Source organism: Delphinapterus leucas, chromosome 4 (genome assembly GCF_059928025.1).
Source record: "Delphinapterus leucas isolate spDelLeu-1000000601 "Yukka" chromosome 4, BTC_Dleu_Yukka2, whole genome shotgun sequence".
Lineage (NCBI taxonomy): Eukaryota > Metazoa > Chordata > Mammalia > Artiodactyla > Monodontidae > Delphinapterus > Delphinapterus leucas.
The window spans coordinates 84,371,830-84,390,593 of record NC_143132.1 but is presented as its reverse complement, the minus strand read 5'-3'; the positions used below and the strand labels follow the sequence as shown (position 1 = coordinate 84,390,593).

General features: G+C 36.5%; 1 protein-coding gene across 6 annotated transcripts in view; it reads left to right on the top strand.

Moving 5' to 3' along the window:
* The window catches only part of ATP11B (ATPase phospholipid transporting 11B (putative)), a 149,315-nt gene that overhangs the window by 52,065 nt on the left and 78,486 nt on the right, over positions 1 to 18,764 (top strand). For all 6 annotated transcript variants that reach the window (XR_016393062.1, XR_016393061.1, XM_089910787.1 and 3 more), the window contains 8 exons: positions 548 to 698; positions 1,795 to 1,992; positions 10,842 to 11,084; positions 12,112 to 12,287; positions 12,779 to 12,847; positions 14,173 to 14,246; positions 14,320 to 14,423; positions 17,265 to 17,446. Coding sequence is in view for 4 of the 6 variants with exons in the window: in XM_089910787.1 (XP_089766913.1) it covers positions 548 to 698; positions 1,795 to 1,992; positions 10,842 to 11,084; positions 12,112 to 12,287; positions 12,779 to 12,847; positions 14,173 to 14,246; positions 14,320 to 14,423; positions 17,265 to 17,446 (1,197 nt within the window). In the remaining 2 variants the exon portion in view is untranslated. The remainder of the gene's footprint in view (positions 1 to 547; positions 699 to 1,794; positions 1,993 to 10,841; positions 11,085 to 12,111; positions 12,288 to 12,778; positions 12,848 to 14,172; positions 14,247 to 14,319; positions 14,424 to 17,264; positions 17,447 to 18,764) is intronic.

The window sequence follows — 18,764 nt, the reverse complement described above, 5'->3', positions numbered from 1 at the left end:
GTGCAGGCTTTCTCTAGTTGTGGCGAGCGGGGGCTACTCTTCATTGCTGTGCGAAGGCTTCTCATTGCAGTGGCTTCTCTTGTTGCGGAGCATGGGTTCTAGGCGCACAGGCTTCAGTAATTGTGGCACACGGGCTCAGTAGTTGTGGCTCGTGGGCTCTAGAGTGCAGGCTCAGTAGTTGTGGCACACATGGGCTTAGTTGCTCCGCAGCATGTGGGATCTTCCTGGACCAGGGCTCAAGCCCATGTCCCTGTGTTGGCAGGTGGATTCTTAACCACTGCACCACAAGAGAAGCCCACTGTAAGCATTTTGAACAGTAGTTAACTATAGTAAATATGCTTGTAATCTTATGTATCTGTTCTTTTATTTCTAGTAAATGGATTGAATTGAATGGTCATTTCTTAAAAACAAAGACTGTGTCCTTTAAATAGCTACATATCTTATATACTGATATTTAGTATCTTATTTAATACCAATGTTAATTTCCAAACAAATGAGTATAATAACATATAATTGATACATTTTATATTCTCTTTCTTCATTTCAGGTCAATGAATACATTTTTGATAATTTATCTAATAATCCTTATTTCTGAAGCCATCATCAGTACTATCTTGAAATATACTTGGCAAGCTGAAGAAAAATGGGATGAACCTTGGTATAACCAAAAAACAGAACATCAAAGAAATAGTAGTAAGGTACTTCATGGTGTTCTTGACTCTGTTACAAAGAAAATTTTACTCTTTGGAAATTTTAGTTCTTTTAATGCTTTGGTAGTGACTTCTGATAGGAGTGACCACTGTCATCCCTAAAACTATCACTATTGAAGGGTGACAGAAGGTTATTGCACGTGAAGAGTAGCCAGCATGTTTGTACTGGTATGCTTTTTACATTTTACAGCATAAGCAGTTATATTCCCTATGGCATGACTTGAATAATTAAAAGAGATCACAGACATTTAAGTCATCTGTATTGGCATTCCACTTCAGTAATACAAATTGAAAATTTTATTCTACTTACTGTATGTAAATAGAATTTTCAATTCTATCAGAATAATTCAAGGAGTCTTACTGTCAATATATTGGTGGTATGAAGTAAATACGAATTATGTCATAAAAAGTTTTAAACTGAGTAAATATGGACTACCAGGAGAAGTTAACGTGCAGTTTTGGTAAATTGTTCTCCAAATTTCACTTTAGATTAAAGTGCAAATATTGGAAGATAAGTTTGAATGTCAAGAGACCAAAAAGCAGATAATCACAGGAACATATTTTCAGTATCATTTACAATTAGGTATTTTATCTTTTACAGAACACATTTTAAAATGTGGAACTGCTATGCCATTGAAGTAGGCTATTCCTGTGTAATCTGTAATTGAGAGTTTTAATTTCTAGCAGTTCTCGCCTAGCAATTATTTTACATTTTTAAAATTACCGTCAGTTTTTAGTTATCTGTGATTTTGATGTGTAGAAATAGAATGGTAAGTATGCTACAGAGGTTCTAATTATAATTTTGTCGTAAGTAATTTCAGTCACACCAGGCTTTTCTGGTAGCTTCTAAAAAGTAGCAAATTAAGTGATTTGGTTCTAACCTTTCTTCTTTTAATTTGTTCAAGATTCTAATGAGCAATAAAATAACCAAAGGAAATCTATTAAAAAGACAGTTCAGTAAATGAATTTCATTTCATGAGACTTTTCTGCTTCAGAATATAGTTGATGGTCTGTTGAGATATGAAACTATCCGATAATTTCCTTCATATTTTTGTCTTATCAAGCAATCATTTTTTTCCCCTAGATTCTGAAATTTATTTCAGACTTCCTTGCTTTTTTGGTACTCTACAATTTCATCATTCCAATTTCATTATATGTGACAGTTGAAATGCAGAAATTTCTTGGATCATTTTTTATTGGCTGGGATCTTGATCTCTATCATGAAGAATCAGATCAGAAAGCTCAAGTCAATACTTCTGATCTGAATGAAGAACTTGGACAGGTAAAAATGATCCGTTTCTTTTTCTAATTTGTTATTTTTATCAAAATAATAAGTGTACAAAGACTAATGAAACTAAATATTACAAGGCTTATACCAAAAAACAGCCCCACTTTCTTTGCTCCACACCTAATTTCTTGTTTCCCATTTTGAAATCTTAAGCTGTTTTTTTCATTACTTAGCACTGTATTTCTATATAGTATTCTTTCTTTATTTTTAAATTTGAGACATTATTTACTATGGAATCTAAACATATAATACTACACTACTCCTTCCACACGCATACCCAGACATATACCAACTTTGCCTCCCCATGACACCCCAGTATTGTTAAATCACAATTTGGGATTTAATAAATATTCATTTACATTATTAGGACTGTTTTGGTATTATTTACTAATTCCTTGTTCTCTTTGCCTGTAATACTATACTTACATTTTTCTTTCTTATGTATTTTGGTTTTGCTGGAGTTAATTGCTCTGTTTTTTATTTGCTTAATTTTCATTTACCACAAACAAATCTCTGACAAGTATATGAACCATCTCTCCACGTATTCAAACACACTAGGTAATCTAGGATTTCCTTTCTCTTGTTATCTCACTCACTTTCTGTTTTGAAGCCTTTTATTTTTCTGCTTCAATTTGGACTTCTTTCTAGGCCTGCTTCTCTGCTGTCACCGTGGACTTGCTTTTCCATCACCCTAGAACTTCCTTTGTCTCCCACCCGTTTTGGATTTCCTGTCTTCTGGATCCCATGTCTTCCCACCTGTTGATTATTCTCTTATTTTGGTGGAACACATCTCCTAATAACTTCTTGAAAAAGGATGCATAACAGGGAAATACTTTGAAACTTCGCACGTCTGAAAATATCTTTATTCCCTTCTTACATTTGATTAGTAATTTAGCTGGGTAGGGACTTCACTGGCGGTCCAGTGGTAAGGGATCTGCCTTGCAGTGCAGGGGACGTGGCTTTGATCCCTGGTCAGGGAACTAAGATCCCACATGCCGCAGGGCAACTAAGATCCCACGTGCAGCAACTACTGAGCTCGCACACTCCAGCGAGGAGCCCGTGCACTCCAACGAGGAGCCCGCGCACCGTAATGAAAGATCCCGCGTGCCTCAACGAGGATCCCATGTGCTGCAGATAAGACCCAACACAGCCAAAAAAATATATATATTAATAAAATAAATAAATAATAAATCTTTAAAAAAAATAATTTATCTGGGTAACACATCCCAGGTTGGAAATTATTTTTCCTCAAAATTTCAAAAGCATTTCTTCATTTATTTCTAGCTTCCAGTGTTTTTTTGAGAAATCCAATGCCATTCTGATTCTCAGTTCTTTATGTGTGATCTGTTGTTTTATCTCTGGAAGTGTTTAGTGTTTTAGGATCTTCCCTTTATTCAATGAATCTGAAATTTTCTGATGATATACCTTGGTGTGAGTCTTTTTCTTTTCTTTCATTGGGCAATAAACTCTGTGAGCCCTTTTTGCCTGGAAACACAAGTCCTTCAGTTCTAGGAATGTTTCTTATATTATTTCTTTGGTAAAGTGTCTTTTTATGTTTTATGGGATTTTCTTTTGAAATTTATTATTTTGGATGTCAGATCATTTATCTTGACTCTCTGATTTCTTTGACTTTCAATTTTAATTTCTCTGTATAATATTTCTGGGAGAATTCATGAACTTTATCTTTCCACCTATCTTTTTTTTTTGCATTGTTTTTTATACTGCAGGTTCTTATTAGTCATCAATTTTATACACATCAGTGTATACATGTCAATCCCAATCGCCCAATTCAGCACAACACCATCCCCACCATCCCCCATGGCGGTTTTCCTCACTTGGTGTCCATATGTCTGTTCTCTACATCTGTGTCTCAACTTCTGCCCTGCAAACTGGCTCATCTGTACCATTTTTCTAGGTTCCACATACATGCATTAATATATGATCTTTGTTTTTCTCTTTCTGACTTACTTCACTCTGTATGACACTCTCTAGATCCGTCCACGTCTCAACAAATGACTCAATTTCGTTCCTTCTTATGGCTCAGTAATATTCCATTGTATATATGTACCACATCTTCTTTATTCATTCATCTGTCGATGGGCATTTAGGTTGCTTCCATGACCTGGCTATTGTAAATAGTGCTGCAGTGAACATTGGGGTGCATGTGTCTTTTTGAATTATGGTTTTCTCTGGGTATATACCCAGTAGTGGGATTGCTGGATCATATGGTAAATCTATTTTTACTTTTTTAAGGAACCTCCATACTGTTCTCCATAGTGGCTGTATCAATTTACATTCCCACCAACAGTGCAAGAGGGTTCCCTTTTCTCCACACCCTCTCCAGCATTTGTTGTTTGTAGATTTTCTGATGATGCCCATTCTGACTGGTGTGAGGTGATACCTCATTGAAGTTTTGATTTGCATTTCTCTAATAATTAGTGATGTTGAGCAGCTTTTCATGTGCTTCTTGGCCATCTGCGTGTCTTCTTTGGAGAAATGTCTATTTAGGTCTTCTGCCCATTTTGGGATTGGGTTGTTTGTTTCTTTAATATTGAGCTGCATGAGCTGTTTATATATTTTGGGGATTAATCCTTTGTCTGTTGATTTGTTTGCAAATATTTTCTCCCATTCTGAGGGTTGTCTTTTCGTATTTATGGTTTCCTTTGCTGTGCAAAAGCTTTGAAGTTTCATTAGGTCCCATTTGTTTATTTTTGTTTTTATTTCCATTACTCTAGGAGGTGGATCAAAAAAGATCTTGCTGTGATTTATGTCAAAGAGCGTTCTTCCTATGTCTTCCTCTAAGAGTTTTATAGTGTCAGGTCTTACATTTACATCTCGAATCCATTTTGAGTTTATTTTTGTGTATGGTGTTAGGAAATGTTCTAATTTCATTCTTTGACATGTAGCTGTCCAGTTTTCCCAGCACCCCTTACTGAAGAGACTGTCTTTTCTCCATCGTATATCTTTGCCTCCTTTGTCATAGATTAGTTGACCATAGTTGCGTGGGTTTATCTCTGGGCTTTCTATCGTGTTCCATTGATCTGTATTTCTGTTTTTGTGCCAGTACATATTGTCTTGATTGCTGTAGCTTTGTAGTATAGTCTGAGGTCAGGGAGTCTGATTCCTCCAGCTCCGTTTTTTCCCCTCAAGACTGCTTTGGCTATTTGGGGTCTTTTGTGTCTCTATACAAATTTTAAGATGATTTGTTGTAGTTCCGTAAAAAGTGCCATTGGTAATTTGATAGGGATTGCATTGAATCTGTAGATTGCTTTGGGTAGTATAGTCATTTTCACTATTGATTCTTCCAGTCCAAGAACATGCTGTATCTCTCCATCTGTTGGTATCATCTTTAATTTCTTTCATCAGTGTCTTATAGTTTTCTGTATACAGGTCTTTTGCCTCCCTAGGTAGGTTAATTCCTAGGTATTTTATTCTTTTTGTTGCAGTGGTAAATGGGGGTGTTTCCATAATTTCTCTTTCAGATTTTTCATCATTAGTGTATACGAATGCAAGAGATTTCTGTGCATTAATTTCTATCCTGCAACTTTACCAAATTTATTGATGAGCTCTAGTATTTTTCTGGTGGCATTTTTAGGATTCTGTATTTATAGTATCATGTCATCTGCAGACAGTGACAGTTTACTTCTTCTTTTCCAATTTGTATTCCTTTTATTTCTTTTTCTTCTCTGATTGCCATGGTTAGGACTTCCAAAACTATGTTGAATAATAGTGGTGAGAGTGGACATCCTTGTCTCGTTCTTGATCTTAGAGGAAATGCTTTCGGTTTTTCACCATTGAGAATGATGTTTGCTGTGGGTTTGTCATATATGACCTTTATTATGTTGAGGTAGGTTCCCTCTATGCCCACTTTCGGGAGAGTTTTTATCATAAATGGGTGTTGAATTTTGTCAAAAGCTTTTTCTGCATCTACTGAGATGATCATATGGTTTTTGTTCTTCAGTTTGTTTATATGGTGTATCCCATTGATTGATTTGCGTATATTGAAGGATCCTTGCATCCCTGGGATAAATCCCACATGATTGTGGTGTATGATCCTTTTAATGTGTTGTTGGATTCTGTTTGCTGGTATTTTGTTGAGGATTTTTGCATCTATATTCATCAGTGATATTGGTCTGTAATTTTCTTTTTTTGTGGTATCTTTGTCTGGTTTTCGTATCGGGGTGATGGTGGCCTCGTAGAATGAGTTTGGGAGTGCTCCTTCCTCTGCAGTTTTTTGGAAAAGTATGAGAAGGATGGATGTTAACTCTTCTCTAAACGTTTGATAGAATTCACCTGTGAAGCCGTCTGGTCCTGGACTTTGGTTTGTTGGAAGATTTTTTTTTATTTTTTTTCGGTACATGGGCCTCTCACTGTTGTGGCCTCTCCCATTGCAGAGCACAGGCTCCGAACGCACAGGCTCAGCGGCCATAGCTCACGGTCCCAGCTGCTCTGTGGCATGGGATCTTCCCGGACCGGGGCACGAACCCTTATCCCCTGCATCAGCAGGTGGACTCTCAACCACTGTGCCATCAGGGAAGCCCATGTTGGAAGATTTTTAATCACAGTTTCAATTTCATTACTTGTGATTGGTCTGTTCATATTTTCTATTTCTTCCTGGTTCAGTCTTGGAAGGTTATACCTTTCTAAGAATTTGTCCATTTCTTCCAGGTTGTCCATTTTATTGGCATAGAGTTGCTTGTAGTAGTCTCTTAGGATGCTTTGTATTTCTGCGGTGTCTGTTGTAACTTCTCCTTTTTCATTTCTAATTTTATTGATTTGAGTCCTCTCCCTCTTTTTCTTGATGAGTCTGGTTAATGGTTTATCAATTTTGTTTATCATCTCAAAGAACCAGCTTTTAGTTTTATTGGATCTTTACTGTTGTTTTCTTTGTTTCTATTTCATTTATTTCTGCTCTGATTTTTATGATTTCTTTCCTTCTGCTAACTCTGGGTTTTGTTTGTTCTTCTTTCTCTAGTTCCTTTGAGTGTAAGGTTAGATTGTTTACTTGAGATTTTTCTTGTTTCTTGAGGTTGGCTTGTATAGCTATAAACTTCCTTCTTAGAACTGCTTTTGCTGCATCCCATAGGTTTTGGATTGTCGTGTTTTCATTGTCATTTGTCTCTAGGTATTTTTTGATTTCCTCTTTGATTTCTTCAGTGATCTCTTGGTTATTTAGTAACGTATTGTTTAGCCTCAATGTGTTTGTGTTTTTTACGGTTTTTTCCCCTTTAATTCATTTCTAATCTCATAGTGTTGTGGTCAGAAAAGATGCTTGATATGACTTCAATTTTCTTAAATTTACTGAGGCTTGATTTGTGACCCGATATGTGATGTATCCTGGAGAATGTTCGTGCGCACTTGAGAAGAAAGTGTAATCTGCTGTTTTTGGATGGAATGTCCTATAAATATCAATTAATGCTATCTGGTCTTTTGTGTCATTTAAAGCTTCTGTTTCCTTATTTATTTTCATTTTGGATCATCTGCCCATTGGTGTAAGTGAGGTGTTAAAGCCCCCCACTATTATTGTGTTGCTGTCGATTTTCTCTTTTATAGCTGTTAGCAATTGCCTTATGTATTGAGGTGCTCCTATGTTGGGTGCATATATATTTATAATGTTATATCTTCTTCTTGGATCGTTACCTTGATCATTATGTAGTGTCCTTCCTTGTCTCTTGTAACATTATTTTAAAGTCTATTTTATCTGATATGAGTATTGCTATACCAGCTTTCTTTTGGTTTCCATTTGCATGGAATATCTTTTTACATCCCCTCACTTTCAGTCTGTATGTGTCCCTAGGTCTGAAGTGCGTCTCTTGTAGACAGGCATATATACGGGTCTTATTTTTGTATCCATTCAGCAAGCCTGTGTCTTTTGGTTGGAGCATTGAATCCATTCACGTTTAAGGTAATTATCGATATGTATGTTCCTCTGACCATTTTCTGAATTGTTTTGGGTTTGTTTTTGTAGGTCCTTTTCTTCTCTTTTGTTTCCCGCTTAGAGAAGTTCCTTTAGCATTTGTTGTAGAGCTGGTTTGGTGGTGCTGAATTGTCTTAGCTTTTGCTTATTTGTAAAGCTTTTGATTTCTCCATCGAATCTGAATGAGATCCTTGCTGGGTAGAGTAATCTTGGCTGTAGCTTCTTCCCTTTCATCATTTGAAGCAGATCATGCCACTCCCTTCTGGCTTGTAGAGTTTCTGCTGAGAAATCAGCTGTTAACCTTATGGGAGTTCCCTTGTATGTTATTTGTCATTTTTCCCTAGCTGCTTTCAATAATTTTTCTTTGTACTTAATTTTTGCCAATTTGATTACTATGTGTCTCGGCATGTTTCTCCTTGGGTTTATCCTGTATGGGACTCGCTGCGCTTCCTGGACTCGGGTGGCTATTTCCTTTCCCATGTTAGGGAAGTTTTCGACTATAATCTCTTCAAATATTTTATCTGGTCCTTTCTCTATCTCTTTTCCTTCTGGGACCCCTATGATGCGAATGTTGTTGCGTTTAATGTTGTCCCAGAGGTCTCTTAGGCTGTCTTCATTTCTTTTCATTCTTTTTTATTTAGTTCTGTTCCGCAGCAGTGAATTCCACCATTTTGTCTTCCAGGTCACTTATCCGTTCTTCTGCCTCAGTTATTCTGCTATTGATTCCTTCTAGTGTAGTTTTCATTGTCAGCTATTGTATTGTTCATCTCTGTTTGTTTGTTCTTTAATTCTTCTAGGTCTTTGTTAAACATTTCTTGCATCTTTTTGATCTTTGCCTCCATTCTTTTTCTAAGGTCCTGGATCATCTTCACTATCATTATTCTGAAATTTTTTTTTGGAAGGTTGCCTATCTGCACTTCATTTAGTTGTTTTTCTGGGATTTTATCTTGTTCCTTCATCTGGTATATAGCCCTCTGCCTTTTCATCTTGTCTGTCTTTCTGTGAATGTGGTTTTTTTCCACAGGCTGCAGGATTGTAGTTCTTCTTGCTTCTGCCGTCTGCCCTCTGATTCCACCTATCTTTTGATTTCTTTTATTTGTATTGTAATGTTTTTAATTTCTAATATCCTAGTATATCTGAATGGTCTTTTTTTTTTTTTTTTTGGCCACACAGCTTGCGGGATCTCAGTTCCCCTACCAGGGATCGAACCCATGTCCCCACAGTGGAAACGCAGAGTCCTAACCACTGCACAGCCAGGGAATTCCCAAAATGGTCATCTTTTAATTACATCTTATTCTTGTTTCTTGAATATAATCTGTTCTTTCACCTCTTTGAGGATATTAATGACAGTTTCTTTAAAGCCTTCTGCTAGTTGCATTTTTCTCAGTTTTTTTCTAGTTCCTTTCTCAGTACATCAGTCCCGCTGTAACGTGACATATGCATTCCTAAAATCACTGTGCTATGCAAAATTACTTAGTAAAAACCACAGGGCTGGGCTTCCCTGGTGGCGCAGTGGTTTAGAGTCCGCCTGCTGATGCAGGGGACACGGGTTCGTGCCCCGGTCCGGGAAGATCCCACATGCCGCAGAGTGGCTGGGCCCGTGAGCCATGGCTGCTGAGCCTGCCCGTACGTAAGCCTGTGCTTCGCAACGGGAGAGGCCGCAACGGGAGAGGCCACAACGGTGAGAGGCCCGCGTACCGCAAGAAAAAAAAACAAAAAAAGACACACAGGGCTTATGGGAAAATGGAATTGGGATACAACAAAAACTTTGTCAGTAACACATTTAAAATAAAAAAATAAGGGCTTCCCTGGTGGCACAGTGGTTAGGGGTCTGCCTGCCGATGCAGGGGCGCGGGTTCATGCCCCGGTCCGGGAGGATCCCACATGCTGCAGAGCGGCTGGGCCCGTGAGCCATGGCCGCTGAGCCTGCGCGTCTGGAGCCTGTGTTCCGTAACAGGAGAGGCCACAGCGGTGAGAGGCCCGCTTACCGCAAAAAACAAAAAAAAAAGATAAGAACCTAATGACAACAGGACTTGCTAAATTATTAAGAAATACATAAATACTACAATAAATATGGCACTTTATCTTGAAAATGACCTGAAGTTTGCTTGTGAAAGTGGCCATCAGAAGTATTGCAATTTGTGTGTTATTGTGAAGTATTGGAAGGAAGGTTATCTGAAAACAGAAGGAAAGTATGATACCAAGTGTGAATGGTTATGGCTCATAACACACATGGTGACCTGAAGTAGCTGCTAGCTGTTTGAGGTTTGTATATTTCATGTATGCTGGATGCAGTTTTCTGTGTTCACCTAGTGTTTCTCACAGATGAAACTGTTCATAATCAAACGCAAAGTTCATATTATGCTCAAATTGTTCCCTTATATATCAGTCTCATTGTAATAAGTTCTTGTGTTTTCAAGACAGTGTTATCGTGGAAATGCCTGTCATTTGTTTTAGACTCTCTTTGCCTTTTCATGTAAGGGGATATCCTCAAATGAATGCTAATCTTTGGTTTTCTTTACAAGTCCAAAAGTTTTCCCTAGAAAAGCCTGGCAGCCCAGCTGTTTTTGGGGGGTATCCCCAAATATCAGTATTGACTTTTCCTCAGTTTGCCCAGAGAGAATAACTGCAGTTCGTATTTCTCCTGCTTGTTCAGCAGAAATTATCAGTCAACTCTATAGATGAACATGAACCTAAAGATGCCACAGACTTCAAAGAGTATATAGATTTTAAATATTTTGTATTACCCTGTTTTGTTTCTGTGGCATCTTTAATTATTTGCTTGTGTTCAGATTATAAATAAGACTCTTAACATGAGTATATCAATGTTAATAGGTAAACAACTTCAGCAGCCAGAGTACAGTTTTTTTGTTTAACATAATGCCCTGAACATAAAGGTTTGTTTTCTTTTGTTTTCTATTTCTAGGTCGAGTATGTGTTTACAGACAAAACTGGTACACTGACTGAAAACGAGATGCAGTTTCGGGAATGTTCAATTAATGGTATAAAATACCAAGAAATCAATGGTAGACTTGTATCTGAAGGACCAACACCAGACTCTTCAGATGGAAACTTATCTTATCTTAGTAGTTTATCCCATCTTAACAACTTATCCCATCTTGCAACCAGTTCCTCTTTTAGAACCAGTCCTGAAAATGAAACTGAACTAGTAAGCAATTTTTAAGTTAATAAATAGGAGTTTCATTTGAAATAGTAATTCTTTGTTAGTTGGTGGGTTGTAGGAGAAAAAGTTTAAGTGTTAGTGGGGCAAGGAATATACATTTGAAATGTTTATCCTTTGATTCAGCACTTAAAATTTATAGTCATAAGCCAGTTTGTCACTTAATATGCATCTACTTTAGGGAGGGAGGCTCAAGAGGAAGGGGATATGGGGACGTGTACACGTATGGCTGATTCGCTTTGTTGTGCAACAGAAAGTAACACAGTATTGTGAAGCAATTATACTCCAATAAGGACCTATTAAAAATAAATAAATAAAATGTTCCACTAAAAAAATATATATAGGGCTTCCCTGATGGCGCAGTGATTGAGAGTCCGCCTGCTGATGCAGGGGATGTGGGTTTGTGCCCCGGTCCGGGAAGATCCCACATGCCGCAGAGCGGCTGGGCCCGTGAGCCATGGCCGCTGAGCCTGCGCGTCTGGAGCCTATGCTCCGCAACGGGAGAGGCCACAACAGTGAGAGGTCCGCGTACCGCCAAAAAAAAAAAATATATATATATATATATGTATATATATATATATATATATATATACATATATATGTATATAGATGTATCTACTTTAGTTCTCTGGGTATTTAAATGGGACTAAGTTAAAGAAAGCCCTTTCTGCCTTGAAATAAAGAAGACTTTGCTAAGGAATAGAGCTTAATAGAGTTTTTGAGATCTCAGTTCTTCCACAAAGAGTTTCACCTTTACTTGCAATTTGTTTATGCCTCCTAAAAATATACTCAGATGTTGAAGCAAATGTGACGTTTTACTCTTGGGATTCAGAAGCAACCAACTATTATTTATGCAATTCAGAATTGTAGCACTCTTGTTCTACATCTTAGTTTATCAAATTATGAGCTGTATTTATTGGCATTTTTTAGAATTTTGTTTCTGGTTTCCTACATGTTCCTACATGTTATTTGGTATTGGTATATTTTATTATGAATATTAATTATGTTTCTACAGATTAAAGAACATGATCTCTTCTTTAAAGCAGTCAGTCTCTGTCACACTGTGCAGATTAGCAGTGTTCAGACTGATGGAATTGGTGATGGTCCCTGGCAAACCAACTTTGCACCCTCCCAGTTGGAGTACTATGCATCTTCACCAGATGAAAAGGCTCTCGTGGAAGCTGCTGCAAGGTAGTTTAAGTTTAATTTTCAAATCTTCAGAAACATACCTTTTAAATGAAAATGTGAAAATACAAGAACATAATTTTAAATTCTCAGACAAAATTCAGAAACATAAAGGTATTTTATTTTATTTTTACACTTTTTTTACACATAAAGGTATTTTATGTATATTTACACATAAAAGTATTTTAAATGAGAATTTGAAATGTCATTAATTTTGTTGTCAGGCTTACATTAAGTCATATTTTGAAGCGATCTCTTTAAAAGTCTGGTTACTGTGAAATATGAACAATATAATTTGTGGGAAATACTTGTGTATGTATTGTTTTGGATCTACTCTCATCCTTCAAGTTCTTAAAAATAATCCTATACTCAAAGGAAATAACTTTAAAATACATCTTAAACTTATATTTTAAATGATTTTATTCAAGTTAGTTATATTGTGAATTATAAAATATCATCCTTTAAACCTTATATTTCTTTCTCCTTTTATTCCCTAGATTCGGCATTGTATTTATTGGCCATTCTGGAGAAACTATGGAAGTTAAAACGCTTGGAAAACTGGAACGGTAATTTTTTTCTATATTGTAATTTTCTATATATTAAGTGTTTACTATAGAACAGGAATTGGTAAACTATGACCCAGAAACCAGATCTGGCCTACAGCCTGCAAACTAAATTACATTTTTAAAGTGTTTTCCAAAGCAAAAAAATATGCAGCAGAGATCATATATGGTCTTCAAAGCCTAAAGTATTTACTGTCTGGGCCCTCACAGGAAAAGTTTACTGACACCTGCTCTAGAATGATGTCAGTATTACATTGTATCTCATCATGGTAGTAACAGTATAATACTCTGAAACTTTCATCTGTATTTTAGCTTAATGGTTCTTGAATTTACTTATGTGTTTATTTTTACACATTCTTAGGATAATGAGTTTTGTAAATTTCTACTCACTAAATAAAAACTTCCTTATCTTTCCTATGATTTTTATCTTTCAAACATTAAGGAACTGTTGTATTATTTCCAGTATTTCCTCTGTTTGATAAATTAGTCCATTCTTATCACATTCATATCTTTTGTGGTTTTATCATTTCTGATCATATCTCAGCTCCACTTGTGCTTTTCCAGACTATGCTTTTCTGAACTAAATAGTGCCCAGTCTTTGGCTACTTTTATCTGGGAGCCTGTCTAGCTCATTTTATCAACTTATAAACCATTCTACTCAGTGTTTTTCTTTGAGATGTGCCAAAACATTCCATATGTACATCATTGTATAAATTCATCTAGAAGACTTTTCAATCCACATCTGACCCATCCACACAAATTCTTTTACAGCTCCCTAGAGAGGCCTTTGTGTCCCCCGACTGCACACACATGCCCTGTCGTAGGTTCAGAATCACTGCTGTAATGAGCCTCTGTTACTAATGTGAGTGTTCGTATTTCTCAGGTGTGTTTAGGCAGAAAAAAGAGTTGAGAATCAGTCACCTTTTTTAGTGAGGAAAAACATGAAGCTGGGCAGATATGTATTCCATTCTTTGCTGTGCCATTCACATGCTTATTTGACTTAAGGCAAATGAGTGTATCTTTCTGAGTTTAGTAGTCCTCACCTGTAAAATGAGATAAGACCTACCTCCTTTGGTTCTCATGGGTATTAAATGGTATAAGGTATGTAAAGTACGTGGCATTTGGTAAGTACTTAATAAATGTCAGTTCCTTCTTTTTCTGTCTTGTGTTATTAATGACTCATAATCCATCATCTTGAAAAATGTAACTGAGATTAATTTCTTGTTCTAAATTAACCATTTTATCTTTTATAGGGATTCTTTCCAAATATTCACTTAATATTATTCAAAAAAGTACAGATTTTGTCTTTCTTATTTTTTCTTCCTTAGGTACAAACTGCTTCATATTCTGGAATTTGATTCAGATCGTAGAAGAATGAGTGTAATTGTTCAGGCACCTTCAGGTAACCAATTTAAATGTTCATGAATTTTTAGTTATGTAATACTAAGAACTTGATAACTCATTTTTCTTTTTAGGTGAGAAACTTTTATTTGTTAAAGGAGCCGAATCATCAGTTCTCCCGGAATGTATAGGTGGAGAAATAGAAAAAACAAGAATTCATGTAGATGAATTTGCTTTGGTGAGTGCAAATTTCTCTGATTTAAAAACCGCTAAAAAAATATATATATGAAAGATTTGGGGTTTCATTTTTGCGTTAGTATTTTATCAAAAATTATAGAAATTATGCAGTTGTGTTACATTATATGTTGGCTCCTCATTCGTTGGTTAAAATTTGACCTTTTTTAACCTGCTAAAATATGTCTTCTCTTTGCACCTAGTACAGCCAGAGTACTTATGGCTACAAGGACCACTCAGATTGCTATATTAAAAAGGGAGGGACTTCCCTGGCAGTCCAGTGGTTAAGACTCCGTGCTTCCATTGCAGGGGGCATGGGTTCTATCCCTGGTCGGGGGATTAAGATCCTGCATGCTGTGCAGCATGACCCCCCACCAAAAAAAAAAGAGACGTACAAAAATCCCAAGTATGTGTAGAAACTGGAACCCTGATACATTGCCGATGGGAATATAAATGATATGGCCACTTCCAAAAATAGTTTTACAATTCCTCATAGAACATAGAGTAATATAGAGTTACTATATACTTGTTAATTTCACTCCTAGGTATACATCCAAGAGAATTGAAAACATACATCTACACAGAAACTTGTACTTAGCAGCTTTATTCCTAATAGCCAAAAAAATGGAAACACCCAAATGTCCATCAACTGCTGTGTCATATCCATATATGATATGTGTCATATCCATATAACAAAATGTTATTTGGCCATTAAAAGGAATGAAACACTGATATATGCTACATCATGAATGAACTTTGAAAAGATTGCTAAGTGAAAGAAGCCAGTCACAAAAGGCCACATGTTCCATTTATATGAAATACCCAGAAAAGACAGATTCATAGAGCCAGAAAGCATATTAGTGGTTGCCAGGAGCTGGAGAAAGGGGGGAAAGGGAAGTGTCTGCTAATGAATATGGAATTCCTTTTGGGGGTGACACACATGTTCTGGAATTAGATAGTAATAACAGTTGCACGACTTTGTGAGTACACTAAAGACCACTGAATTGTACTTTTTAAAGTGAATTATGGTGCGTGAATTATGTCCCTCTTAATAAAAGAATAGGAAAATCTTACAAAAACAAAGTGCCACAATTCATGTGAAGAGGAAACTTATTAAGCAGCTCCGTCTCAGTCTTAGAGCCTCATGATCTCTCATTTCTGCATTTCTATAAATGCTGCCCACCTGCCTCCTTTACTTACTTATGGTCTCTTTTCTCCCATTACTTTCTATTTGTTTATGGTCTAGTTCATCTACCATGCTGTAATATCCCTAAGAACAAAGGCATTGTTCTACTTTTTTTGGGGGGGGGGGCGGGGACTGCGGTGGGTCCTCGTTGCTGCCTGTGGGCTTTCTCTAGTTGTGGCGAGCGGGGGGCGCTACTCTTCATTGCGGTGCATGGGCTTCTCGTTGCAGTGGCTTCTCTTGTTGCGGAGCACCGGCTCTAGGCATGCAGGCTTCAGTAGTTGCAACATGTGGTCTCAGTAGTTGCGGAGTGTGAGGTCAGTAGTTGTGGTGCACGGGCTTAGTTGCTCCATGGCAAGCAACATCCTAGGAAGATGAGGGATCTTCCTGTATCAGGGATCGAAGCCGTGTCCTCTGCATTGGCAGGCAGATTCTTAACCACTGCACCATCAGGGAAGTCCTATTCTACTTTTCTGTCATTTTAATCCAGAAAAATGCTGGCACGTAGTTGGCACTCAATAAATGTTTGTTGTGGAATTAATTAATTTAGTAACTCTCATAGTCTCTTAACTGTTATTTAAGAGAAGCAGGTGTTTATAGGTGTAGGTCATTTGTAAATCAAGGAATGACAACATTTAGAAATCTGCTAAGTAGTGTCATATAGTATTTTAAAACCTTCCCTTTCTGAGTCCTACTATTAGAACATTTATTTTGGGTTTTTCTGAGGAAAATGTGTTGCAAGAAAAAGAACTTTTGTAAGCTTTCAGATTTAGATACCAACTTTCAAATATTAACACCATAAGAAAAGTTTATACCTGGTAGAATCAGATAATCAAATATATATTCCTAAGTTTTGTGAAATTCCAATTCACCAGTGAAGGTATAATGATACAATTTAAAATCATTCATTCAGTGGCTCTAGAAAGTATTGGTTGGTTGATAATGACCACTTTACAGGCTTCTTTATTTGAAATGTGAATTTGTCATATCATGAACCCTCAGGAAATTATAGTCCCCTTTGCTTAAAAAAAGTTCTTTTAAAGTAGATAAAAGTGGGGACTTCCCTGCCAGTCCAGTGGTTAAGACTTCACCTTCCAATGCAGGTTCAATCCCTGCTAGGGAAGATCCCACATGCCTTGCGGCCAAAAAACCAAAAAAAACACATAAAACAGAAGCTGTATTATAACAAATTCGATAAAGACTTTAAAAAAAATTGTCTAAAAAAAATAAATAGATAAAAGTGGAGTTGTAGTGGTTAAAACAGGAGAGAAGAACCTGGGGCTGCCTCTCTCTTGACAATCCTAAAGGTACCATTATAGAACTTTTTGGCTTTCCTGGTAAAACATATTTAAAATCACAGGTAGATCGTCTTTATGATCCTGTCTAGGCTCTATAATGTTCTACAATTCAGTGACCTTAATTTTTTTGAGCAACTGTTTAAGAACTCATCAAAAATTGCAAGAGCTATGATAATATGTGTCCCATAACTCAGGTAACTAGGGTTTTGTGACAGTTTATTTATTTCCTATCACTAGATGATAGTACTTTTTAAATTATTTATAGTTGAATTTTGGTAATGGGGTCCTCAGTTTATTTCAATGACTTCTTAATTCCCCATTAGTTATCTTTGTTCAATTTTTGTCTTTAATTTTCCTATTTTAGAAAGGGCTAAGAACTCTGTGTATGGCCTATAGAGAGTTTACACCTAAAGAGTATGAGGAAATAGATAGACATTTATTTGAAGCCAGGACTGCCTTGCAGCAACGGGAAGAGAAATTGGCAGATGTCTTCCAGTTCATAGAGAAAGACCTGATATTACTGGGAGCTACAGCAGTAGAAGACAAGTAAGTATCAGACAAATAGGCAATATCATTTTTCTCTCATAAGAATTTTTCTAGCCAAGTGTTTCTAATTTATGACAAATTCTATTTTTTAACATTTTATACTTAATATATTTAAAATCAAAATAGAGAATTAAAGCCTTAATTTTTCCCAGTCCATATATATAATTTTTGTTATAGCCAGCTATCTGAAATAGTTGAAAGAATCCAGCCATGTATAGTTTTGCCTGTAGTCTGGAGTTTTTAGACTATTCCTCAGTGTTCCATACAAAGATTTTAAGCTCCTGCTTAATTCTCCAGCCTCACCGTTTACCACTGCCCCCTTCCACTTTACATTTCAACAGTACCAAACTGTCTAGTTCTCTGAACGACAACTATAGTTAAAAGTGTTCTATTTTGTGCCTTTTTTCGTTGGCAAGGCTGTGCTTTCTGCCTGGATCATTCTTCCCTTATCCATCTGTGAATACCTATTCATAAACCATAGTTCATATATCACCCCCACTCCAGGAAGACCTTTCCTAACCCCTAATAGTATTAAAAATTCTCTTGTTTGGAAAGCCTCCATGTTTTGTAGGTAGTTCTGTTGTAGTAGTTTTGTAGGCAGTATATTATTTGTTGAAGACTTTCTCCTCTGTTAGCCTGTGAATTCCTTGAGGTCTACTTATTCTTTGCCTTTGTTCCCAGCATCTCTCTCCATGTGTGTTTCACAGTTGAATTAAATTGAATTCTACAAATTAAGCCTATTGTTATGTTTTTCTCTACCCCCTAGATCTAAAGGTGCTTGCATTTTTTAAAATCTAGGGTTTCATTTACTTTTCAGTTGTCCTCATGAGATTTATGAGACTCCCTGAGGTTATATGTAGACCATTATTGTCCACAGTCTGAATTTTGAACTAATGAGGTAAGAGATTTTCTTGCCGAAAAAGGAGAAAATCTTCTAATTTGAAATTTAAGACTTTCTAAGAAAATGAGTTTATGAAGACTATATAGTTAGTTGGTTCTATAAAAATCAGCTTTGAAGATACACTCTTAAAGTATGAAGTTGTAGATTTTACATTTAAGTTTACATACTGCTCCAACATATCAATACCCTGTGAGCTTCAAAAAACCAAATACATTTATAGTAGTATTATCAGTAACCAAAATGAAGGGAAGGAAACTTTACAATTGTGAGAATGCACAAATGTTCTCATTAAGGCAGTATTGACCCAAGTGATCATTTAGTATCTGTCACCTAAAATGCCTCACAACTCTGGAATTCCCATTGTGACAAACATGTGTTAGCACACAGTTGTAGATTTTATATTAGCCAGGTGGTCAC